This window comes from Halyomorpha halys, unplaced genomic scaffold (genome assembly GCF_000696795.3).
Source record: "Halyomorpha halys isolate HHAL.00 unplaced genomic scaffold, Hhal_1.1 Scaffold540.1, whole genome shotgun sequence".
NCBI classification, from domain to species: Eukaryota; Metazoa; Arthropoda; class Insecta; order Hemiptera; family Pentatomidae; genus Halyomorpha; species Halyomorpha halys.
The window spans coordinates 529,984-556,251 of NW_027114507.1; the positions used below are offsets into that span (position 1 = coordinate 529,984).

The window sequence follows — 26,268 nt, forward strand, 5'->3', positions numbered from 1 at the left end:
AATGACGAATTAGGCATTACAGGAGTGGAAATATTAAGAGAAGTCTGAGTAATAAAGAAGATTGAATAGAAGAAGAATGGATGCTAGAAGATGTAGAAGTTCTGTGGGTGACCAGGGTGTGTGAAGAAGTTGAAGTTCTAGAAGGAGTGACCAGGTTGTGTGAAGAAGTTGAAAAGTTGAAGTTGAAAGTTTCATCACCCCCAACCATCTTCTCCTCATTTATCATCCACGGTCAACTATCTCTCATAATTATTAATTTAATTAAGTTAAAATTTCCGATTGTGTTAGTAATATGTATAATTACACATTTTGATATGATTTACTTGTTTTAGGTTTTTTGAAAGGGATGTGAATTGCATTAAAGACTTCTTCAGAAGACGTTTTGCTTATGAAAGTGAATTATTTCCAACATTTGATGATATTGAGTAAGTAACTTACCTTAGTTAATGTAATTAACTTTTTATTTTCTCAACATTTACTATGAATTTATGCATGATAATGATGAATAAGTGGTGTTATTTAAAAGCAAATGTTTCTTTGAAACTTATAAACAGCAAAAAATCAAAAATACCTACTTATATTATACTCTTTATTTGTTAAGATGGTGATGTGAAAAAACTTCCTTTAGATTATTATTTAATACTCTATATTTAATCTTATGATTAATTTAATTCATTTCATCCCAGAAATATTGTATCTAAAGAAGTATTGTTACTTTTCTTCAACAATAAGGAAGATAACAGTACTGCTTGATATCATTTAAATAAAATGTTAGACTTTTTAAACAGTAACAATAGATAAAATTCCTGGAATGAAATGCATAAAATTGATCTTAAGGAATTATAATACCAGAAAATGGGTAAAAAACCCTAGAATATTGTAAACTTAAATGAAGATTAATAAATAATATACTAAAGGAAGTTTTTTTCGGCTCACCATCTTAATGCATGAAGAATAAACAACACTTCCTAGAAAAAAATCAAGAATAATGTATTCTTGATTTTTTTTTTTCAATAACTGTTTCTTAATCGGAATATATTTAATTATAAAGGAGAGAAGACTCTTTAGATGTTGAAGTATCTGCTAGTGGATTTACTCGACAAATGGACAAAGATCTTCTTGAAGGAATGGGAATAGATGAGGGAAATGATGATGTAGATGATTCCGATGTTCAGAAAGAAGAAAATGGTGAATTAATAGAAAAGTTGTAAGTTTTTTTAAAAATATTATTTTAGTTAATGGAAATAGTCACTATCATTAGATTCAATATTATCAACTCCTTTTTCTTTTGATTTTGGCAATACCTTTAAATGTATTTTTAAATAAATTTTTTCACAAGTAATTTATTCTATTTTTTTTTTTATTTAGGCCAGATGACTATGAATTGTCAAGTGATGCTTTGCCTGACCATATTGATAAATATCTAGAAGGTTTGAAACTAGATCAAGATAATAGTGATGACAAAAAATTGTAAGTAACTAAATTTTTGTTGGATAATAACTATTTTGTTTGTTCATAACTCACCAAGCTTTAATCAATTTACTGCAATATATATTTTGTCACTAATTATGGTATAACTTCTATTTTATTCAAGATCAAAAGATAAATTTATAAATTTAATTTATTAAGGTTTTACTTGAATGAAAAAAAGTTGTAAGAACAGTTAATTATGAACCTCTGTTGACTTATGTTGATAAAATTCTAGAGCAACTTTTTGAGAAGTTGTATTTTTCAGTACTAATCATATTCCTTGGATTGAATGATATCCTCATGAATTGAAGGACCTTGAGAAGAATCATTGCTATGAAGTTTTCTTTTGTACTTCTAAACAAAAAAATAATCTTTTCTGATCAAAATCACTATTTATAACAAAATCTGCTCATTATAACAAACAAGGAAATATTACTGTTTGGTGTATTTCATCTAAGATAATTCATTAAAGCCTTTTAAATTACATTTAAATTATAATGGCTGTAATGTACTGTACTTGCAGTGCAATGATGCACTGAATATTAGTATTAGTTATATCCGCTTCAGTAAATTGACAAGAACCAATTATTTTGCCTAAAGTTTCTAATGTGATTTTATCATACCTTAAAAATTCGAGGTAACTCATATCTCCTGACGTTCGTCTAAATTCTACTAATTTTTTTTAAGAACCCTAATTCATTTTAATAAAAAATTAATGCTATCATCTTTTGAATTCATAAATTCTAAGGCTATTAAATTTATATTACAGTATTGTACAAAAAAGTTAGTGACTCGGCAAGTGTATTGATAATAGAATCTATTTCAACTGCTCAAGTCCTATTTAACTGCATGATTTGTTTTCTATACTTTATATTTATTGTATAGTTCATTTATGACCTTTTTTTAGTTGTCTTGTTTTTATGAGGCTCAAATAATATCAAAAACGTTGATCAGTTGCATTAGTTTGAGGCCAAATTTAAACTTACCATCAGCCAGGCTTCTGTTATAAAATTAAATTTTGACTTCTGTAGGTAAAAACTGTTGTCACTAATTTCTTCCACAATACTTAAAACAATAAAATTAATTTTTTGTTTCTAGAAATATTATTAATCTAGAAATATTGTTATCGTTTTAATAATTCTGCTTAAATTTAATTTGTAAATTATCATAATATTATTGATATATTATTGAATTGTTTTTACAGGAAATCAGACGATCAGGTTCCAGATTGTGATATTAAATTTTCACAAGAGATGCTAAAGGATTTAGAAGCCATGAAAAAAGAACCTGCTGAAATCGATGATTGTGAAAAAGGAAGTACCATTTCGTTTATAAGAAGTGTTTCTACAACATCAACTATCCCACCAGAGATCATAAGGAGCAAAGTAAAAAAATCACTTGATAAAAGAGAAAAACAGGAATTGAGACACAGAGCTGTTTGCAAAGGTGAAGCAAGTGCAGTAACTCGGAAACGAAGAGAAAATAGAGATACAATAAAAGATTGTTCTGGTATTTGGGGCTGGGAATAACATCTTTGTTAGTCATATTTTATTATTTTATAGATATTCATATATCTATTCAATATTATGTATTTTATGAAATAATGAAGTTTTAATTTTAATCTATTTTGTTAATAAAAAAAAGAAAACCAGTGTAATTTCTGTTTATTACCTTTTTTTTTGAGTTTGCTTGCTGAAAATTATTTTAATATAAATTTTAAACCTATTGGAAATATTATAACTATTATTATTATTATTATAACAAGTTGAATGGCATGTTCATAAATTGTTGCTTGTAATATTTATTCTAAAATAGGATACTTTGTAATTCCTTTATGAATACCGCTAACCAGTCCCTCATTTTTAGCAGTAACGAGAAGTGGATAAGTATAAACTTTGAAAGAATTTGATTATCAACCAGAAGCAGAGAAGACATTTTTTTTTTAAAGGTTGATAAAGAATTTCAGGAAATAAGAGTATTAAAATAGTCATATAAGACACTGTTGTTACCCAAATACTTAGAAAAATTAATGCACTATGATCAGTACAACTGAAAATTGTTTACTCATTGCCATAGTGCAGACAGTTTTTTACTTTCCCATGACCTGTATTCGATAAACATTCTATCAAAAATTATATCCATTTTTTCTTTCTAATAATTGCATACAGAAAAAACTTGCTTAAAAGTGTCTTATTTTACTATTAAATATAATTGGTTCATGAAAATTAATAATTACTATCCTTTTAAATGTGTAATTATGTATTTATTATTCTATCTTTCAATAACATTTTGGGTCATTTCCAAGTAGTTGGATATGGATATCTCTACAATTATAAAAATAACTCCATCTATCATAATTAAAATGTTTTTCCTTTATAACTTTCTTGCATAATTACATTATACTTCTTACATTGTTCCTATTTACAGACATATTTGATTGTAGCCTCTTATTTGCAATTTTTATATTAGATAAAAAATACCTAAATAAAAGGTTTGTTCATACACAAATTGGACTATTAAAAAACTGGCCAGGCACATAGGCACTATGATTGACAAATTTCTTGTTTCTATGTTATATATATTTGTTTACTGTCACTTAACCTGTATTTGACTAGCATTCTGTCAAAAATTATATTCACTTCACATTAATATTTTTTTTTTCTAATTAAAATTCTGTATCTTGAAATTTTTCAGTTTGTTTCTTAAATTTAAAACTAATTTTTCCGTGTCAAATAGTTATTATAAATCAAAATTTTCAATGAAACATAAGTTTTTCTAAATGAGATGCCTCTGTAATAAGACTTTTATTGTAATTTTCTGAATGTGAATATTGCTATTTATTGAGAATACTGGGTTAAGAAGAAATTAAGAGTAATTAAATAAATATTCTGAATACTTATAATGTTGAGAGACAGCCACAGGGTAGAGATCAGAGAGAAAGAGGACCACAGCTAGGAGTCATCTCAGGTCTGCATTCAAACCAGACAAGTCCTAATAGTCGTAAACTGTAATTTTGATTGCCAACTTAATATAATCGTAAATTCTAGTTAAACACATGCCAGTACAGTATTCTCAATTCATTTGCATTTAGAACTTAATTTTAATATATAACCAATATATTTTTATTCACGAATTAAGATGTATATATTTGTGAATGACTGCAATAAATCTAAGGTAATTTACTTAACTAGTAATTTATGGTCTGACTACTCGGCATGCCATCTAATTAGCATAGCTAAGTAAATTGGCGAACACGACACCTTCAGAAAATAAATTCATTGACTTAAGCACTTTCAATTATATCCAGCATGCCATAGTAAGGGAGTCTGTGGTGTCTTGTTATTTATTTAAATAAATAGATAGATTTATAAGAATTGTAGGTTGGTTCTCATAAGAAACCAATAGAAATATACAATATCATATGTAGTACAAATACAAAAAATATAATAAAGGCCATATCTAGAACCCCCATTGGCCTTAGAACCGTGGTTAACCAGAAACAGGAATATTTTTTGTCATTGAATAGAATATTTTTTGTCTATGAAAATAGAAGTATTCAACAATGATTATTTCAATTCAAAGTAGAGAGGTAAGTAAGAGCAGTATGATGTGTGAACTGTACCAGATTTTTATTTTCATTGAGATCTGCTGATACTTATATTTTGAACATTCGTCTGATGAATTTTTAAACTTGAAATTAAATCAGAATTACCTCCACCATTTTTAATTAAATTTTTTAAACCCTTTTACCATAAATTGAAAGGAGCTTCATATTAAAATATTTACTAATAAAATAGAATTCAACTCCATTAAAGTTTCATATGTCTTTTTTATTAATCTGAATTGTATGGATTGCCATTCCTTTAAAATATAAACCCTCACCAGCCATGACACATCAAAATTAACAGTTTTGCCCATTCTAAGTTGCAGGCATAAAGTGTGTGTGTATGTTTTAATCATTAATTTTAGAACATAACATTTTGGTCTGTTCCAAAAACCACTTCTGACTGTCTGGACCTGTACAAAGCATGCGTATTATGGATTTTTCCCTCCCAAAATCTGAACTACTCAGGCCCCACAGTCAGAAGTGGTTGTTGGAAAAGACCTATTAAAGTGATACTTTGGCATTCTGGATGAAAAGAAATCGGCTGATTTACTTCTTAATTATTTATTGACACTACAGTGGTTGTACTACATTATAAATTACAATTACTCAGTGTAGTTGGAATAGCTTGAATTGTAAGAGGCTGTTGTATTCAGCAACACTCGTTTAGGGTAGCTGGTAGTAGTTTGTGAAAATTGAATCAAAATAACTAAGTAAGTTGTTGCGGCAGCAATTATCTGTGGAATAGTTAATACAATATATTCAGTCTTAATTTTATGAAAAATTGTACATAATTGTTTTCATAATTAAACTTACAGAATGTAATAAAGTGAAGTCCAGGTCAAAAAAACCATAAGCTGTAAAGCAAGGTTCCTTCTGAACAGTTAAATGAAGCCTGATCTTTTTCTGAAACATCATAGTGGATTAATGTATAGTGATTTTTCCATCGAAGAGATAATGGTTGGGATGTGGAAATAAATAAAACAGGTTTAAATTTTCTCTGTTTTTGTGATTATGTTTTAACTAACTATGTTGTAGATTTTCATGGGAGGGAGAATTATCAGTTTTGAAGAAAAAAGAATTTATCCAAACAGAACACCACTGATTCAATTATTATTAGCTTATACATCATTTTATTTTGAAATTCTAATTATTTCTTATGTTGGTTTATTATACCATAAATTTCTAAGTCACTGAGAAAAGAATGTATACTATTAGATCATAAAAAAAAAATATATGAATCTAAAAGCTAGGCAGAATTTTGCACTTATGTTAAAGTCATTTTTGTGGCTTATTTAGAACAGGTTTATTAAAAGAACAATAACTTTGCTGTAGTCATCTAATCTAGACTGTTTTTTTCATTATAGAAAAGAAACCTTAAAAAAAAAAGGAAATCGGACATATTCTTTTAGACAAAATGAGTTATTTTCAGTAATATATTTGTTTGATGTTTTATTTCAACTGAAACATAAACATAAATCATATTTATTTTAACTGAAATATACACATAAATCATATTTTAAACTTAATGTAATGTTTCTTACATTTTTACAAGATTCGGTGCTTTCATCAATCATGAACTGATACAGTGCTGCACTGAAGTCTTTCGCCTGTAATGAATGAGAATTAAAAAATAAATAAATATTACTACTAAAACATTTAACTATAGTATAGAAGACATTGTCATCATCCATGTCAACATAAACATATTTAAAACTTTAATATTAATAGATGCAAGGATACAAATAGAGAAACTAATACTTCATACACATAGGGTAATGATATCTGTATGTCAAAGTTATAACCATTTTTGAGATAATAGTTATTTGTTCTTTATGAATACATTTATACAACATTTGATTGATACTTAAGTGAATAATTCCTATTTCTTTCATTGATAAAAGATGTGAAGTTAACACAAAGTAGTAGAGAAATGAATTAGGGGGACCTCACCAATCTGAGATAAACAACAGAGAAATTACTTATACAAATGATACATGTGATAGGTTTTCATTTGAAAAAAAAACACCTACACTGTAAGAAAATTGAATAAAGTTTTTATTTACAAATAATATGATCAAGAAATGTATCTTAGTTCATGAACAATTTAAGATAAAGGAAAACTGTATTTGATTAAGTAGATCTAATCATCAGCATTTAAAAGCCTCCATTATTGTTTTTAAGATCCGTGCTCTGTCTTGAACCCTTCAAGGACGATTTGACAGATATTTTCAAAATAAGCTAAAAAATACAACATTATAGGAAAGCGCATATTTGTCGAAATATAAAATAAGTAAATTTTATGTTTCTTATTAATGTATCACATTTTTATTATATTTACATGAAATTTATATAAACATACAATTCATTTTTTTTTTTATTTCTCTAATGGAAATTTAGAGATATGGTCTGGACAATAATAATGTAGGAACAGCCTAAATTTATAATTGTTGTTCGTTATAAAATTTCTTTGATCTCAAAACAGTGAAACAATATCCGATTAAATGTGTTTTTGATTTAGGTAGTTGGCATTCGTGTCGTGTCATACGATCGGTTTTAGAACTATTTCATCAATTTTTTGATGTGACAATGTCCCATTTTCTCATTGTATCTTTTATTGGTGTTTATTTATAAACTAAACGAAGATTGGAAAAAAGAAATTGAGGCATGATTATGAAATTTCTCAAACAGCGAAACTTGAGGTATGTTAATAACTTTCATTTTCATTGTTTCATTTAAACTTTTCTCAAGTTTTTCTGGGATATAGCTTACTTCTGAAAATGTTTATCTTATGTGATGATAACAATTCATCTAGTTGAAAATTAACTTTTTAATTCATAAAAGAATAATTAAATATGTATGTTATTTACTAATTTCAAATATTCTCAGAATATTAAGGCCTAATACAGTGCGTTGGTATTCAGAAACTTAACGTTTCAAGTATTCAATTGAAGTCATGGAGTTGTGAATTTAAATGAACTCTTAAATAAAAAATTGTATTCAGATACGTAAATCGCAAAACCTTCTGTTATATAGTGACATTTACCTTTTTCTTTTCTTGATTTTATGAACTAGCAAAATGTATTATTACTCGTTCAGCTAATATAATTTTATAGAAATATAAAATTACGTTGAAAATTAGTCATATCTTGAGAAAAGTTCGATAACAGGAGAACTTTGGTGTAGATATGTCTATAATGGCTCATTTCGAAGCTAGTTAAATATATTATGACGTAGTTTATAATGAACATCTTCGTAAGGGTAGCAGTTTCCATGATATTCTATGATATTTGCCAAAATGAATTCACATAGTGCTAATTTCTCATTGTTCAGTAAAATAAGAAGGGAAATATTAAACGTAAAGACTTTTATTAGCGTTGAATTTGAAGCTCATTAAATGTATCTTAAAGTAGTTCATAAAGATGTTTTTACTATGACCAGTAGTTTTCATGATATTTGCAGAAATAATTTCACGAAATGATTTTTTTTTTTTAGAAAACAATATTAGATTTAGAAAAACTGTATCTCGGGAATCATTGAATATAAGCAATCTATTAGGTCCAAATTGAATCACGTTTCTTGCCCTATTAATTAGTATATTATATTTCAACTACTCGCAATAATTTGGGAGTTATTGATAATAAACCTAGAAATATACGGAACTCATTTTGAAAAATCTGCGATATTAGAGCCACGGACACTTAGGGAGTGGTTAACTTTTCGATATTGTATTTTTTTTTTTTTAATTTATATAAGAATCTGTTGACATAGTTTGCTCCACACCTACTTCCATGTACAGCTAATTTTGAATCTGTTTTTACTGGACTAATATTGATGATAGCTTTTGTGCTACTGGTTTGTAAGTATCAACCACACCTGACATGTCACATTCAAGCAGCGACTTGTTTACTCTCATGAGAAGCTCTATTGACCAAGTATTAGATCTCGTGTCCTCCTGTTCCCCATAATTTGAAGGTTATCATTACTCATTTTAAGGCCTGTAAACAAGTAGTTTGAACAAAAGCGGGTTTTTCCACCGATTGACATATGGATATCCTTCACGAATTTTTTTTTTCTTAAACTGATTGAATATCCCGTTATAACTGTAATTTCCGGACTAAATATGTGGTCATGGTGTAATGTGTATTATTTTCTCAACCATCAAATAATTGCTTTAATATATTGTAGTTGTTTCAAATACGTATTCTTGCTTATTTTTTCATTTTATTATTCGTTAACGTTATAATTGCACAATATTCTGTTAAAATTGATTTTTTTTAAAAAATTATCTGTAGTCATATTGTCTTGGCCTTAATAATTTGAACATTTTTTTTTGGGGTGGGGGAGGAGGGAGGCTAAAATCAATTAAAATGACCCTACTTAAGACTTTTTCCCGGATTCAATCAGCTGGTTTTACATCTACAGGCGCCGTGTACTACTCAGAAACGTTTACCTATGGTGTCATAACCATTAATTATTGTTACTGAGCTATTTTGTAAGTCTGTTAATCATCTTTACTATTATATAAAGCACGCGAGAGCCGCATTGCTGTGATATAGTGGTAAGGCACTATGCTACTAACTCCAAGTTACCGGGTTTGAATCCGGCTTAGACAGATTATTATATTATATTATACACTGTAGCTGTCACGTGAACTCAGTGGGATGGGGAGCCCCATATTTGGTTTACCCAGCCTCATAAATTGGTTACGCTTAGTTGGGGAAAAATCTAGCCGTTGAGCGTGAACTTGAAAAAAGCACCTCATTGTATAAAAAGTACTGACCCCATGACCCTTCATGGGTCTAAGCTGTTCACACCATATAAAGCTAAAGTTTAATTCTTTGAACCCAATAACTTCAAAAACTACTTGTATTATTCGAAAAATTCCTCATATGTTAGATTGACCGTTTACAAAGGGAGGGTTTAGGATTTATATCATCACTCTCCGACCCATTAGAACAGAGCAGTAATCGTATTTTGATAGGATCGCGTAGATATTAGGTCGTAATCTTGCAATGCAATTTTTTAATGAGGGTTTTCTTCTTAGGCTGGGTTTAAAAAGCGGTTCAAACAAATTTTGTTTTCGAATAACCCGAATATTATACATCTCCAGGACACTGTAGCTATTCATTCGAAAGATAATTAAATTCTCTATCAGTTAAAACAAAAATTTCCCATATTGGAACACTCTTTGCAAAGCAATATCGTATTGTAATTTGGAATCATGATTATTTGAAAAACATTCTGTATAAGTTATCATAGAAACTTTTATTTGTATATTTATATCTACTTCTAAATTATTATGTAGAGAGTCTGTTTGTTTGAATGTGTTAATTTCAAGGATTCTAAAAATTCCAGCCTAATTCCATACATTCCTTGACAGTTTATTCAGCAAGGTTTGATGTGTAATCTTGCTATGACAATACCTGGAAGCTAAACTTTTTAATGTTAGTTACGCTAAGGCTGTAGGTGTGCAAGAATGCCTGCTTTAAGTTAACATTTAAAAAATGTTTATCAATAAAATAAATCATCGATATCAGACCAGTATGAGTTAAGATATAAGCTATTGGAATAAATAATTTGGACGGCGCACGTCGGGAGACCTCGCAAGAATTGAATTAAAATAAAATTATAATTTTAACTATGGAAAAATCAAGAACATAAATAAACCCGGTATTAATCTACAGGAAAATATTTGTTGAGGATAAACAAAGACGTAGAGCTAATAATGCTGATAGATAATAGATAGTATTTTTATTCATCACCGTTATACAAATTATAATTATACCTCTCTATCTTCGCATTTCGTTTTACCATTTCCCTCCCCTTATTCATGCAGCTCTATGTTTGACTGTTAGCTAAATAAATATAGTAGATAAAAACCGGGAATAAGATAAATCCGTATTACGAAATTTATGATCACTAAACGAATAAAATTCACTTAGTGTAGTATATGGTTTAAGGAACAGCAATTAGGCCATTAAAGTATTTTTTCAAGAATAGAAAAATTGGTCCTTTTATTTTTACGTATGAATTCTGGATGTTATTCATTTTATGAGATGCACTTGGTCATGTCTCATCATTTGTATGAAACAAACATGTATAATCCTTATTTTTAAACCTATGGGTACTGCTAGGTTATTAGTGGTGCTCGTTTAAAGAAGTTTAGCATAAAATTGTCACCTACTTCTCTAGGAATATATTGGTTGTTAGTGTAAGATGGTTATTAATCGATAACGCTTTATGTTTGAGCCCTCAGTACTTAATGTTAATGATCTCATTATTAGTTCTTACAAACTGTCACCTCGGTGGTCACTAGTCCAAGTTACGCCATTGTCAACTGCTTAGCAGTTCTTGGGAGCTCATTGTACAGTCTCCTCTCCTAAGAGGCCGACACCGGGGGTGTGGCATAATCATTCGAGGCAAAAGTGAAGCCAAAAAAACAACACACTTGGGGCTTAGGTTTACATTGAGGGTAATAGTTCACCATTGTAATGTCAATTGAAACAGAAGGCAGCCAGAGGTTGGATCGTACTTTTCTGACACGCTTCTGGGTCCATCATAAGGTTCGTCTTTTTGGCTTCACTTTTCCTGCCATCTTACTCCCTCTATTATACTTCTTCCTACAAGGTCAGCACACATGGAGGGTTTTTTCAACATGTTTTGGTTGGAGGTGATGTATTGGAGGTGTGTGAGAAAGTTTTAGAGAATCAAGACAAACCGAAGCCGATTTTAGTGAGCATGGTTTCAATATTCTACAGCAAGGTTGACCCGTGTATGAGGATGTTGCACAACATCCAAACTTACAGCATTCTGTCAAGGCGAACCTCCTCACGCTTGTACGTTGTTTTTACTTACTATTACTGCACTCCAAATCAAGGGTGTTTCCTTGTAATGGTTTAACCAGCTCCAGAAGTTTTTGCTGAACAATACAGTTCATGCTCTGGAAAATTTCTATTACCTTCAAGCTTTCTGTTCTTTTAATTCCTTTAGTAAATTTGTATGAGATACTTTTTCTTGTTTGTGCAACCTATTTTTAACTTTTTTTTTATCTCTTTCTTCATTTTTTATTTTTCTTCTGTGCTGGTATAAAGGAATATTTCTTGACATGACTTTTTAAGGAATGGGACCAATGTATACTCTCGTCTTTTTATTGTCGTTAAATAATGGTTTTACAACTAGCCTTAATGTATCTCGGCTCGATACATCTCGAGTTGAACAACTTGGCTGTAGAACAGGTCTGAAAGTGTTTGGGCTCCTTTACCCAGAATTTTATCCTTGAAGTTTTCAATTCCATATCTTAAGTGTGTTTCCCATATGGAACTGACACCAAACATATGGCCTTTGTGAACTAATTTGTGGTGAAGAGGTAGTTGAGAGTAATGTATATTTCAAATATTTTATGTATATTTCAGTAATGTATATTTCAAAATTTTCATGATAGAAAACTTTACCGCCGAACCGGCTCCTTTGTGTGGGTTCAGTGGAAATTCCCCAACCTCTGGACCAAGGGGAGCGCAAGAAGGTGAACGAACGGAACAGATGGTGAAGTGTATGTGGAAGGGGTAATACCACCCTAAGTTGGGTTTTTCCAATGCCTCACTCCTTGCTAGACCTTCACTTCGAGATCCTGAATTCCTTTCCCAACAGAATTCATTGAAATATCTTGGCAATATTCGAAACAGTACATCAATATTTCTGATAGGATCTTTTGGATTAACTTTCGCAAATGTGCATGTTGGTAGAGTATACTTTGTGCTATCAGTGCAAGAATGCTTATTATATCTCCTTTTGCTTCCTTACTACCGAAGGTAGGAAAGTTTTGTATTCAAGTAGGAGACGAAGTAAATACTATGCAGGAAAGGGCTCAGTTGGTTAGTATTTGAGGGTGTAACGCCAAACCACACTTGTTACACTTGCCTTGTTGCTTTAACAGAAATATTGTACTATTGTTTAAAACTACTGACTTGTTAAAATTATTGTTTTCATTACATATTTTTTTTAAAAAGTTAATTACAATTAATTTTAAGTTAAAATTACACATACACTTCAAGGATGTTTTTCCATTGTCTATTTTTTTTTAAATTGTTGTATGGATTTTTTTTTTTGTAAATTGTTTAAATAAACACGATAAAAAAAAATTAAAATTTATCAGAGAAAAAATGTTGTTTGGTCAATAGTTACTCAGTTAAATTCTGGTAGATCTGCTTTTGCCACTGTCAATATATTTGAACATATATAACATATGTATTCCCAATATATACCTATGTATTTATTATACCCCAGATTTGCCAAATAATTCATTTTGTTGAAGAGACTAAATATATGGATTAAGAACATTGTATTTTTATTTGATATTTTTCTAGACCTCAAGAAAATGTAATTTTTAAAAATTCTATTTATTTTTAGAATAATAGTTAGTTAATTTATTTATGGGAATTTTTCAATAGCTTAAATAATTTTTTAATTTACCATTTCCTTCAAATTATATTTATCATTTTCCTTAATTGGGGGAAAATCTGGCGGTTGAGCATAATCTTGAAAAAATAACCTCCTTGCGTAATCGTTGTTCTAAAAACAGTGCTTCCTTTCAAAGTACTGAACCCATTACCCTTTAATCCATCTCTTGCGACGCCCTACATTGGGACGAAATACGCCTAATGCTCGCCATTGGCTAGAATTAAAATCTTTTTTCTACACAGAATACCTTGCAGTGTGTGAGAATTAAGCAGAATATACGTTTTCTACTATTTTAGTTCCATTGTTCAATCGAAAACCTGGCACTTTTTTCAAGATTTGCAGATTTTTTTAATAATTAAATTTTTCAATATGTCAATAGGTTGTTGAATGCAGAGACTTCGAAATTGAAGACAAGGGTCTTTTCATAAATTTGTTATTGGAAAACAGTTTCATATTACACATTCAACCCTTTTCCGGGAATGAAAAATCTATTGATCAGTTTTAAATTAGTTTCATTTCATTTCAGATTAAATATAACTATAAACTAGAAGAAAAGAATGTATTATTCTTTTCAGAAACTGTGTTCCGATTTGGTATATTATGTGAGTCTCACTACTGAAAAGTAACCACAATTGATATGGATGTAAAGGAAAGTTATATCTCATATATGTTATACCTTTTGTACAACCGCTTCGCAGGTATCTACCACACTCCACAATTCCACGAGCCTGAGGACAGCCCAGTAACCGAAAGTGAAAAGCACTCCAATAGGTTTGGAAGGCCTGTCCAACACAAGCTCGATGATACCTTCAGCGACATAGTCAGCATTAGCTGTCGTCATCAAAAAAATGCTTCCGACAAAAAACAAAATTTGTTTTCCATAAATCTCATTGATCGTCCCGCAGCACTGAACTAAACGATCATACAATTTCAGGAGGGACTCGAGTTCTGCCTGCCTGCTGAAGGAGGATGGCCTTTTCTTTATCGATGATAGCTCTTCTTGGAGAGAGTTAAATCTTTTCTGTATCGTATTAAGGAGGACGTTGTGCTGATACTCCGTGATGTTGGCTATATAAAGTGGAAAAAACTGGCAATTGAAAAATATCACACGGGCCCAACTATCAATCGGTGTTTGGTTAAAATGCTCCAAAGAACAGCCGATGGTGACTAGAGCTAGTCTAAAAAGAGCACCGAAAAGATATCTTCTTTTATTAAATGAGAGATTAGCCCCATTTTTTCTCAGGAAGTCATCGACGGTCTCTAGCCGTCTCAGTGTGTTCAATGTCTCGATTCTATAGTTGAAAGAAGAAACGATTGCCAGAGAAGCGTAGAAAAGACCGATTGAAAATTGAAACCTATCCAAACTAAGCCTTAGGATACTGGAATACAGTGACTCATCCATTGACTGAAGGAACACAATTGAATAACCAGAGCAAGCGATGTGAATGATCAACACAAGGAATGCGTAGCAGGAGTAAAGAACGACATATTTGAATTTCGGTGTAAACAGAGCAACGCCAAAAATCCTGCACATAAACACAACTGGGTAAAGTGCGTCTTCCATCCCGATGTTGGCTCTTTCTGAACTTATACTGATGTTTCTATTATGACAAATCGATTAATTTACTTTCTCTCTATCTGTATCTAGTTTGGTTGTTTGGCTCTGCTAAGAGATATGTTTTTTTTATTGATTTATGTGTCATGGGGTTATTGCAATCAATTGATTTCCACCTCTCTTTGTAAAGCTGCCAAATATAAAATACTAAGGTACTAACACATTTTTTGTATTTAATTTCCTAATGAGCTTATTACACTGTTTTTGGTTTTATAGCTCTATTTCTCTTTTTTTCGAAGTATCTAACTCAACTTTCGCGGACTATTATGTTGGGGTGGGAATATTCCCTACGCCGTCCCTGTCATGATTTTTCAGAATTTCTTACCACAAGCACCTGATCCTAAGTCTCGATGGAAAATACTTCATATCTACTCTTAGTAAACTCCAAAACATTTACTTATAATCAAGCGGCTCACGGAAGAAAGTTCGTTTTAAGATACGGGTTTTATATCTTCTTCAACACAAGGGTCGTAACTGAAGTTGTCAATAAATAATAAAACTCGCCGAGTGCCTTCCACTATACCCTACGGCGTTTGCGAGTAAATTCCGTCTCATGCGAGTTAAGGAACCAGCATTATAAATTTAAACAATTGCCCCTTGCCCAACTGTAGGTTCAGTCACTTTAGACATATGGTTCCATTTGTTCACATTTCATTACAAAAGAAACTCAATAAAAACAACTACGTCCCCATACGGCCCTTGAGACCATTCTAACAGCCCTTTCCAGTCCTATCCTATATCAAAAAGCAAAGGCCTGGTACTTAAGCAGGTACATGCTGTCATCTAACAATGGACTTGCATCAGTCAAACTATTTTATGGTTAACATATGTAAGTCAGTGCACAAAAGTCTTAGGTCATGGTCCCTTTCTTAGAAATCAGACCTCCCAACTTCTCGCCACGCCTTTTCCCCCTTCCAGATACTTTACTTTTAAATCTCATAGGCTCTCTACCCCCCACCTAGTCTCCTAAAATTATCCGATTGGTCAAAACCCCTTCTCCTATTTCACTATTTTTCCTACCCCCTCTTCCCAAGTGTTTATATATATTTTCTAGACTAGATAGCCAAGAAGAGAGAAGTTAGAAGATAGAGACTGAGTAACAGTAACATGTAGTTCTTGTAAATATATTAGAATAAAGTCATTTTAGTCTTCACTGATTTTTTATGATATGTAACTTGCGTCTGTAACCCAACAGGGAGCTCTTTGCATCTGTACGTGTGAACATGGGCTTATTAACGGTTTTTTCAAAAGAGTCTTAACTTTCTTTCAGATGTGGAAAGCACTTCTATACCAAGTTTCCTTATTATTGACAACTACTTCAGTAACAACCTACTAATGTGTTTAAGGGTTATCATAGTCAGTTTGTTTTATTATTTTAACGTTTTTTTATTTTTGGCCTTTTATGTTTTAATCAATAGTCATTAACTAGAATCTGGATGAATGTTAATTGAGTATCAATACTTTAGTTAAAGTATCGTATCGAAAAGCGTACGATACTTTGGTAGTATCACAAATTCGAATTCCGAAGGTAGTCTCTGATAACACTTATCAGTTCCGAAGTGTGATCAGTGTGTATTTAAGTTATGTTTAAAGATACTACTGGTGTTTTTGTCTTATTTCTCTTTGGAATTCGTTATCATACATTATCATTACTTATTGTATTCAATGTAATGTTGAACAACCAGCGGTAAACCTTTGTTTCATTTAATGTTTATACTTCTAATTGTATATTTGTAACCTCGTGTGCTATGTTCATGTTCATTTACAAAAATTAGGGTCTTTTTCTTTTTATTTAATTTGTTTAAATTTATCTGAATAATGTCCTGCCCCAATAATATATAATCTCTTCAGTTTACTCTATTTCTTGAGTATGCATAACTCGAGTTCAGTGGTCACCTGAAGATATATAAAATACTAAAAACATTATAACAACTTTTCGATGACTTTATTTAAATTTTTTTTGTTTAACCACTCTCATTACTTTACAGTGTCGGAGACAGCTTTGATCCATTTATTAAAACCATCTCTATCCAGCTTTTTTGCCTTTCCTGGGGTAACACCTTTTTTCCTTACCATACCCAATATAAGGTCCTCCCACTTATTTCTCGGTCGTCCATGTGGTCGTTTTCCTTTAGTTTTTGTTTCCTATGTAAGTTTTGGGAATTTATTCATCGGCATTCTTTGTACATTGTCGTTTATTTCTTTTTCCTATACATTTTCTATTAGCAGTTCCTGTCCTGCCTCTTCTCTTATTCTTTCATTCCTCAAACGGTGGAATCTAGGTTTACCGAGATCTTTCTTTAGGAATTTTTTTTGTAGCTTATATTCGGCTCTCGAATTTTTTAACACTCATTCATCTTTGAGGTGCATAGGCCAGCGTTGGTATAAAGACTTGTTTATACTCCTTCATCTTTGTTTTCAATTCCACTTTCGTTTTGCCGATTATGACGTCACCGAGTTCATAGGACTCATTTGTTGCTTTTCCTATGTACTAGTTTATTTATTCTGAATCCAACCTCTTATCATTAGTAATTTTGACTAAGATATTGGTACATACCAACCTGTTCCAGATTCGAGGCTTTAATATTTACAGTTCCTAGTTCTGTGGAACCACTTTTAGATCCTACCATGTACTTATATCCTCCTTTTGGCTTCGCCGTAGTAGGATAAAAAGTTAAAATGTACAAATTTTTTGTAAACGCGATCTAAGGGACTACTAAAGATCACTGGTAACTTATCAACATTATTGTCTCTTCGTTTTTATCTACCCAGAAGAAATTTCCTAGTTATGATTTAAATTAATTAATTATGATTTACATTTTTTTTTAAAATCCAGATCTAATTTTTTCTTATTGCAACACCAATCGATGTTCGGAAAGGAATGATTAAATTATTTGATAAAGTTATACGAAGTGATTTGAGGAAGTACAATGATTCGGAATTTTTGCTTAAAATTCTATCCTATACATCTTGGTAGTCTTGTATTAAAAACATTATGTCAATTTTAAAATGTTCACGATTCATTTTCCAATTTCGGAGAGTAATAGGCCTTATAAAACAATTCAAAAAGTTTTCTAATAATGTACATTTATGTCCTAAGTGAAAATTCCAGGCATGTGACCGCATTAAATATGTAATTTCAGATTAAACTATTCTGTTTTGAGCTTATATCTTCAGACACACCCACACGCGCGCCAGCACACACACACACACACACAAAGGATTTTGCGAGACTTGGTTATTTGGACTCCAGGGACTTTAAAACTTGTATTTCCGTTGAAAAGTAGGATTCGAAAGTTTTCACGATTGCAATACTTCCTTTTAGTATGTATTTCATTAATTGGTATGTGAAAGTAATAATACAATTTTTTTCACACCCTTTAATAAAATAAATTAGTACATCATACATACATAATACATGAAATGTATTATATATGCTTTTACAGTAAAGTCTTCTCCCTTCGATCGCCTTGTGGCATTATTAGGTGTTAATATCAGTCCAGCTAAGGTGGTATAGTCTAGCTAAAGCGAAAGGCTACGCCATGGAATTAATGTAATGTGAAGGGACTGTTCCTCTGGTTAAGTGATAATATAAGTTGAAATAAAAAATATATAAATAGAAAGCAAATGACACAGGAAAAAACGAGAGTTTATCGAGGAACAATGACTTCTTTGGACTGCTATACCTCAACACGTCACTCCTCGATTGCATAGAAGATTTAGAAACATTATATTCTCTTGTTATTGTATATCTGTGTTAAATTTAATGTTTTAAGGCCTTGTATTTTCAGAGATCCAAATAACCAAAAACTCGTACTTTTCATTTCAGAAAAATATAGTTACATCCCATTTGTCGTTTAGTTTTTATTTGGAGTTTTTAGCTTGACCAAGCAGAATACCAACGCGTTCCTAGATGATGAAAATATTAATGAAACATAAAGATAGGTTCAACCACACAAACTTTAAAATATAGAAGAAGGTAGTACATATCTGTAGCTCTATAATAAAGAAAATGTAATAATGTAACAGACTTACAACTCACAATTCAATATTCAAACATAAATTAGATTTAAACTATGTACGGAAATAAATTCAAAATATTAGACTCCGTATACATAACTTAAAAAAGGAATGCAATTTCTAACAAGATACTAATGGGTTTGCATGTTAATGATAATTATGCAAAAATTATCATGGAATTTAAGTTCTAAAACAAATTACAATATATAAATTCATGAAAATTTACTAATTGTATTATGATTATTACCCACTTTAATGATTCCACTGAGTTGTTCCTATTGCAATTTAATAACATATAACCTAGGTGTGACATAATAAGTAAATACTAACTCGTTACTTATTATCATGTCTAAGTTGACATCTGCCAATTGCACAGTCAGTACTAAGACAGACCAGGTGGCGTAATTTATTGGTGTCTTCGCCAGTTTCCAACCTTAGCGTGAGTAAATGAAGACCACAACCCGTTCTACCATCCACCTGGGGAAGTGGCTAATACTTTGCAAAGGTAAACATGCATATTCTTCCGTTGAATGTCTCTTTCTCTGTAATTTAAACTGCTCAAGCCAACGTATTTGGTTGGCCAAGATCTATATGTCATGTATAACAGCAGTCCAAGGACCAGGCGAACATACACAGGTAACGTGCATTAGGATATAAAAATTTTGTTATTTTTTTCCTTTAGTATAACATTAAACCTATTGGATAGCACCTCCAAAAGGAAGGGGGGGGGGGAGGCACCTAAAAATGTACTAACAATTTAAAAATTAGGATTTTTTATAAAAACATTGCAACAATCAGAAAAACGTGATTATATACCATAATGTACGTATAACAATCATTTGACAATTGTAATGAGAATTACCTGGTAATGAGATATTTTTACATACACCATACCTTTTGTATAACCGCTTCGCAGGTATCTACCACACTCCACAATTCCACGAGTCTGAGGAGAGCCCAGTAGCCGAAGGTGAACAGCACTCCAATAGGTTTCGAAGGCCTGTCCAACACGAATTCCATTATCCCTTCAGCGACATAGTCAGAATTAGTTGTTATCACAAAAAAAATACTTCCGACAAAAAACAAAATCTGTTTCCCATAAATCTGATTAATCGTCCCGCAGCACTGAACTAAATGGTCGTACAGTTTTAGGAGGGACTCGAGTTCTGCCTGCCTGCTGGAGGACGATGGCCTTTTCTTTATCGATGATAGCTCTTCTTGGAGGCAGCTGAATCTTGTCTGTATCGTATGGAGAAGAACGTTGTGTTGATATTCAGTGAAGTTGGCTACATAAATTGGGAAAAATTGACAATTAAAAAATATCACACGTTCCCAACTATCAATTGTCGTATTATTAAAGTGGTCAAGAGCCACACCAACTGTGACTACACCAAGTCTTAAGAGTGCACCTAAAAAATATCTAGTTTTGTTAAACGAGATAGTTGCTCCATTTTTTCTAAGGATGTCATCGACGGTCTCTAATCGTTTGAGTGTGCTCAATGCCTCGAGTCTGTTGTTGAAAGAAGAAACGATTGAGACGCAAGCGTAAAAAAGACCAAGTGAAAATTGAAAGCAATCCAAACTAAGCCGGAAAATACTGGAATAAAGAGGTTCGTCCATTTGTTGAATGAATACGAGTGAATAACCTGAGCAAGCGATGTGAATAATCAACACAAGGAATGCGTAGCAGGAGTAAATTAAGGCATATTTGAATTTCGGTGTAAACAGAGCCACTCCGAAAATCCTGCTGATAAACACTGCCGGGTAGAGTGCGTCTTCCATTCCGATATCGGCCATTTTTGAAGTTATACTGGCGCTTGTATTAAGGTAAATCGATTAACATAATTGTATCTAGTTTGTTTGCTCCACCGAGAGAGATACATGTTTTTTTAATTGATTATTTTTTGTCATGGTATCAGGGATCAATCGTTGCAATTCATTATTAATAAGTAGCGTGATAGAAAATGAAATCCCGATATTTTAATTTTGGAGTTCTTTGTAGCTTCTAGAAGTAGAAGACGACATCTGATGAGATCGATACTGAACCATTTTACCCTAATCTCCAACTTTTAAATGGGATGAGTCATTTTAGAGTTATAAATGTATCGAGGACTATATGTATACGCATGTATAAGCAAATTTATTGGACAGAATTTAATGAAGTTGATATGGGAACAAATAAGTTTCAATTCAAAAAATCCCTTAAAAAATCATATAAATCTGAGCTACGGTTCAATGGATTATACCTGAACACATTTTACAAGAAACCCTCCAGACACGTCTGTGAATAAAATATTTTGATTCTGAGTATTTTTTTTTTTTCGTACCCTCCATTAATAAGGAAATAGGGAATTAAGGTACAAGGAATATATTAGTAGAAGTTGGTATCCTTTTTATTTTAAGGAAAAAGTTGAAATATAAAGGCTTACCCAAAAAATAAATAATTGTTTCTGATATAATAGAGCAAGTGGTTTATTTAAAAAAAAAAAACAGTAAAAACACTGAACCATATTTTTTAAAATATTTAATGTTTACATAAAAAAGTGACTTAGAATTAATAGTAATTGCAAACCCAATATCAACAGCGAAATGTACGGACGCTTTGAGTAACTCAACTTTTTTTGTAATCATTCATTTCTGGCGTACGAGGTATGATAGCTAACTGTCAAATATGGCGTTCTGGATACCACGCCTAAGAAAGGTATAAACTTCTGGCGTCACTTGCACTGAAAGCGTAACTCCTCCGTTATTCTTCTTCCTCAAAGATTTTTTTTTACCAGCTTCCGTCAACTACTTTTTTTTTATGCATGCGTAAAAAATCTTTGGTACACTGATATTTCGAAAATGGCTCATCCAATTGGGCCCGAATGTGGAAGGTAAAAAGTGCAAAATGGTTCTGTTCTAATATCATTTATACACAAATTATAGGTCTATCTTTAAGAAAACGTCGTAACAAAAAATAGTATAAGTATCTTGTTTAAAAAAAAAAAAGTTGTTTAAATTTTTTTATAATTAAGGGCCTTAACGACCTTATTGAAGGACACGTAACAAAAAAAAATCAAATTTTACTTTTTTTAAGTGGAGATCAAGAGGCGCAAGAGTTTCTTTCTTTTCAAAATGTATTAATGAGCTATCGATTCTTTGGTATCCGTATAAAAATTGGAGGTATTGAACGATTCGTTTCAATATTACTCTAATATGGACTTAGAAAAGCCTTCTCATTAAATAAATTTTTTAACAAAAAACAAAATATAAAAAAAAAAAAACACTCAATTTGATCCCCATTTAATGAATAAGTATATTAAAATAATTACACATGATAATAACACGTTGACCTCATTTCCAATTTCAACGCAATGTTTCTCAACTATTTCATTATTCTATAAGATAATTATATGAAATATTTAATGGAATGAAGATTAAAATCCTCCTTGGAGATAGAATCGATTTAATTTTCCTTATATTTGGCAATAGTTTTGGATGGGAGAGCGGAAGTAGGGCGCGGAGAACAGGTCTCTAGGCAAGCAAGCCAACTCTCACTGACCTTACCACTTCCGGAGGCTGGATGAGGTAACCCAATGGTTGATGGTCTTACTTTTTCCAGCAGAAGTTATCCTTTCTCTCGGAACGGCTTACCCAACAATATTTGGTCACGAAGGCTCAGGTTCAGTGTCATGTGACAATGTCACCGGTGGGTCCGAAACTACGAAGCTATAGATAACAGCAGCAATTAATGTGAATCCCATTTTGAAAATGATAAATCCTTAAAAACTAGATTCTAAATAAGACGTGTGACCTCCTAAGATGGTTTAATTTTATAACTGAATATAAAAGCGGTATGTTTCTTTTAAAAGTCCATCATTAATCAAATCTTCTGGCTACAAAAGGTTTATTTAGACTGTGGAACTTCATTCTCAAAACAGGTAGAAAAAAGAAATGGGATCCGTGTTACCTAACTGACTGGTAACTCTATTTATCATTCATTTAAGTTTCTTTCTTTTTTTGTTATCTTTTTCCAACAATTTATTTTAATTTCCCGTACTGATGGTTAACGCTAAAAAGATCCAGTTAAGTAATTTGCAGAGGAAAAGGTTGCAGGGACAATGTTTTTGCAAAATGTATATGCTCTCACTATTTTTTTAAAGTTTTCAGTAGTGACAAGTATTGTATGAGTGAAAATATGCACAAGAGAGCATCTTCAATTTTTTTTTAGCTTGCTTGGAGTACATTTACCTTTTAAAAACATGAACACAGTGAAAACGTCTTATTTGGTAAGTTCCTAAGAAAATATAGGTATGGCGAAAACCATATTTTATTTCCGTATAAAAGCGTGCATTTTATAGAAAATTCGATACAATATGTTGGAAATTGTAGATTTTTGTAAAAAATAAACATTCATCTTAACCGAACTAATATTAGCAAAGACATTGGAGTATTCGACTTTAAATCCAAGTTTATTTTTTAACGATTTTATTTGTTTTGGGTAATTTGAGGATCGATCTTCCTGAGGAAATTACTTTAAAATTTTTTCTAGTTCTTAGAATTATTTGAAGTACTATACAACTAAGAGGAACATTACATAATCTCATTTAAAAGATAAATTATTTAAAACTTTTTTTTATTTGCATCCATAGAGTTCAGGCTAGTATACTGTATTTTATCCTGGATAGATTCGATATTTCATGCTGAGCTCTCAGTTCAAATATTTTCAAAGCATGATATCGCTTATTTTAAACATCTAAATGATATAAAACCAATTTTAGGACTTTAAGAGAATTTGTTTGTTACGGAAATATTGTAAGAAAAAGAATTAAGTAAAAGGATATGTTTAGTAAGCATAGAAGGATATCGCACAAGAACCTGAACTGAACCAGATTAGAAAGTATGCCTAGGGGACATTCATGTAATATAAAGCAATATCCGCTATAAAATCTTCACCTAGTCACGTCACTGGTAGGTTTTGTTTTAGTCGCAATTTTTGTCCCCTCCCTCCTTACCCGGAGGGAGTTTTTGTTTTACCCTTCACACTGAATCTGTGATTGGGTAACAAAATATTGACTTTTTTAAGCTATATATATTGTTCTATATTTCCGGAAAATATTAGCGGTCACAAAGTTGAAATTGTAATCAGCGCTCCAGCTTATATTGTGTTGGAGTTTGAATTTCCCTAAACCTGTCACTAATTTTTTTTTCTGGTCCTTGGTTAACTAGGGAACTAGCAAAATATATACATATATGTAGATATATATCGATATAAATATTTATAATCGATATTTCCATTTCGATTTTTTTTTCATCGCATGAATGTTTATTCATTCTTATAATTAAATAAATACACATTCAAAGTTGAATATAAGATGAAAAATCCTGTTGGCTCCGTAACCATGAATTCTGAACTTCTTCTTTTACAATTGAGTGTGCACGATACAGACAACACACTTTATCATTCCATCTTCTTGTTGTCGCTTAGAAATTAGAGAATTTTAATTGAACAGCAAGGTTAGTTCCATGTTAAATAAGATTTCTAGTTATATGATAATAATATTTCTTTTGTAGAAAATAACTTCTCTTTCGGTGGAATTCTAGAACTAATAACTTTGGTTAAAATCTTAGTGGTCACTGGCTCCTGTTCTCCAGCAATGATTTTATTGTGGTATGATACAAATTTGAAAATTAGTCCAATTTCGAGGATCATCCTAGAATTAGAATGATAGAAGTTACTATGGAGCCAAATTAAAAAACAATTTGTGTCGTAGCCTCAGAGAAAAGCCGATTTTGTTATTTAGGTTATAGATATCTTGACACATAACATTTCTCTTAACTTGATGCATCAAATTTAATGTATCATAGTGCTTTAAATTCCTGTCATTTCTCCATCGTAAATTCATATTCCATGAATTGTGTCCGTTATAGAAGAGTTAAAAGTCCTGATGGGGGATAAAATTTATTTTTTTAATCGACGTAGAGAGAATCCGTAAATGAAGGATTCAAATACACTAAATTTGTTCCTTGGTGTCCAGAACCTTAATAAAATTAAACCCTAAAAAGGGGGTTCCGTTGTAAGGGGTGTTAAAGAATATCCACCGTAGCACTTTAGCGAAGTTCTCATCAATAGGTTTCATTATGCTAGTAAATAAACAAAAATTAAATATCTGGCGTATCTACTCAATTTCGTTAGGGTTTCCCGTGAAATTGTAATAGAAAAAAATTAGTTTGAATTAATTAATTTAATTGAATGATTAATTTTGTTCATTGCTTAAACATTAAAGGAGAGGATCTGAGAGGGGGAATTCGGGAGAGTGAATTTGTCGATCAAATAAAATAAAAATTGTGAAATGGAATGGACAAGAGGGGGAAAAGAAAAAAAAAAGAATAAATTGAAATCTTTGTATTGGTGTTTATACTGAAATTTTTAATATTAAAAGAAAACTGTGGAAGAAAAAATTTTTTTTTCTTTCTATTTTATTATACTATGTAAAAATATATAATTTATATATATCCGATCACGGATTGATAAGTATGCTGTGTAATGTAACAAACCGATGTATTTGGGCAGCATGAATGAATAAAGCATTTTTCTCTATTTTCTTATTTATATTACACAGGTACATGATGCTTCACGTCCTCCATATATTATTAAAATAGAATCAGTTTTTTTTTTTTTTTTTTTACTCTGTGGCAGAGGTTGGTATATTTTAAAGTACGAAAAGCTTCTCACCACAACTGATACCATCTATAACTATGATAGGACAAGATTATCAATCATTTTTAAAAAGGGATAAAATTATAATATTAAGAATGATTAACAAAACCATTTTAATAAAATTTAAAATTATTAAAACCAAGCAACACCAACTAGGGTCTAATTAACTCAAGAAAAATACTAATGAACATAAAAAATATAATTATATTATTTCAATTTCTTGATACAAGGTAATTATTTATTAAATAAATCAAAAATTTGTATCCTTTTTTATCTCAACACTTTTATTTTTATCTTGAAAAGAATTGAAAATTGAAAATTCTTTTCAAGAATTTGTTGTGGGTAATCTTGTATAAGAAGAGTTAAATATTTATGATTTTAAATTATATATAAAAA

General features: G+C 31.1%; 2 protein-coding genes across 2 annotated transcripts in view; one reads left to right on the plus strand and one right to left on the minus strand.

Annotated features, from left to right (window-relative positions):
- RIOK2 (RIO kinase 2) overlaps positions 1–3,122 on the plus strand; it is a 12,826-nt gene extending 9,704 nt beyond the window's left edge. The window contains exons 6-9 of the mRNA XM_014425876.3: positions 333–425; positions 1,052–1,207; positions 1,369–1,470; positions 2,675–3,122. Coding sequence (XP_014281362.1) covers positions 333–425; positions 1,052–1,207; positions 1,369–1,470; positions 2,675–2,999 — 676 coding nt within the window. The 3' untranslated portion in view covers positions 3,000–3,122. The remainder of the gene's footprint in view (positions 1–332; positions 426–1,051; positions 1,208–1,368; positions 1,471–2,674) is intronic.
- Positions 3,123–5,597: 2,475 nt separating this feature from the next.
- On the minus strand, positions 5,598–20,189 carry LOC112210376 (gustatory receptor 68a-like). The gene is made up of 4 exons (XM_067051705.1): positions 20,064–20,189; positions 6,619–6,684; positions 5,891–5,980; positions 5,598–5,811 (listed from the first exon to the last, which is right to left on the minus strand). Exons 1-4 carry the CDS (start codon positions 20,187–20,189, stop codon positions 5,680–5,682), a joined length of 414 nt encoding a protein of 137 aa, XP_066907806.1. The 3' UTR covers positions 5,598–5,679.
- Positions 20,190–26,268: the final 6,079 nt, after the last annotated feature.

Excerpts from the sequence above, each read along its gene's own strand:
- LOC112210376 (XM_067051705.1), bottom strand. The coding sequence starts at position 20,189 with ATGGAATTCGTGTTGGACAGGCCTTCGAAACCTATTGGAGTGCTGTTC. Across the intron at positions 6,685-20,063 it reads GCGAAGCGGTTATACAAAAG|GCGAAAGACTTCAGTGCAGC; the intron begins GTATGGTGTATG and ends CATTCATTACAG. Across the intron at positions 5,981-6,618 it reads GCACCGAATCTTGTAAAAAT|AAAAAGATCAGGCTTCATTT; the intron begins GTAAGAAACATT and ends ATGATGTTTCAG.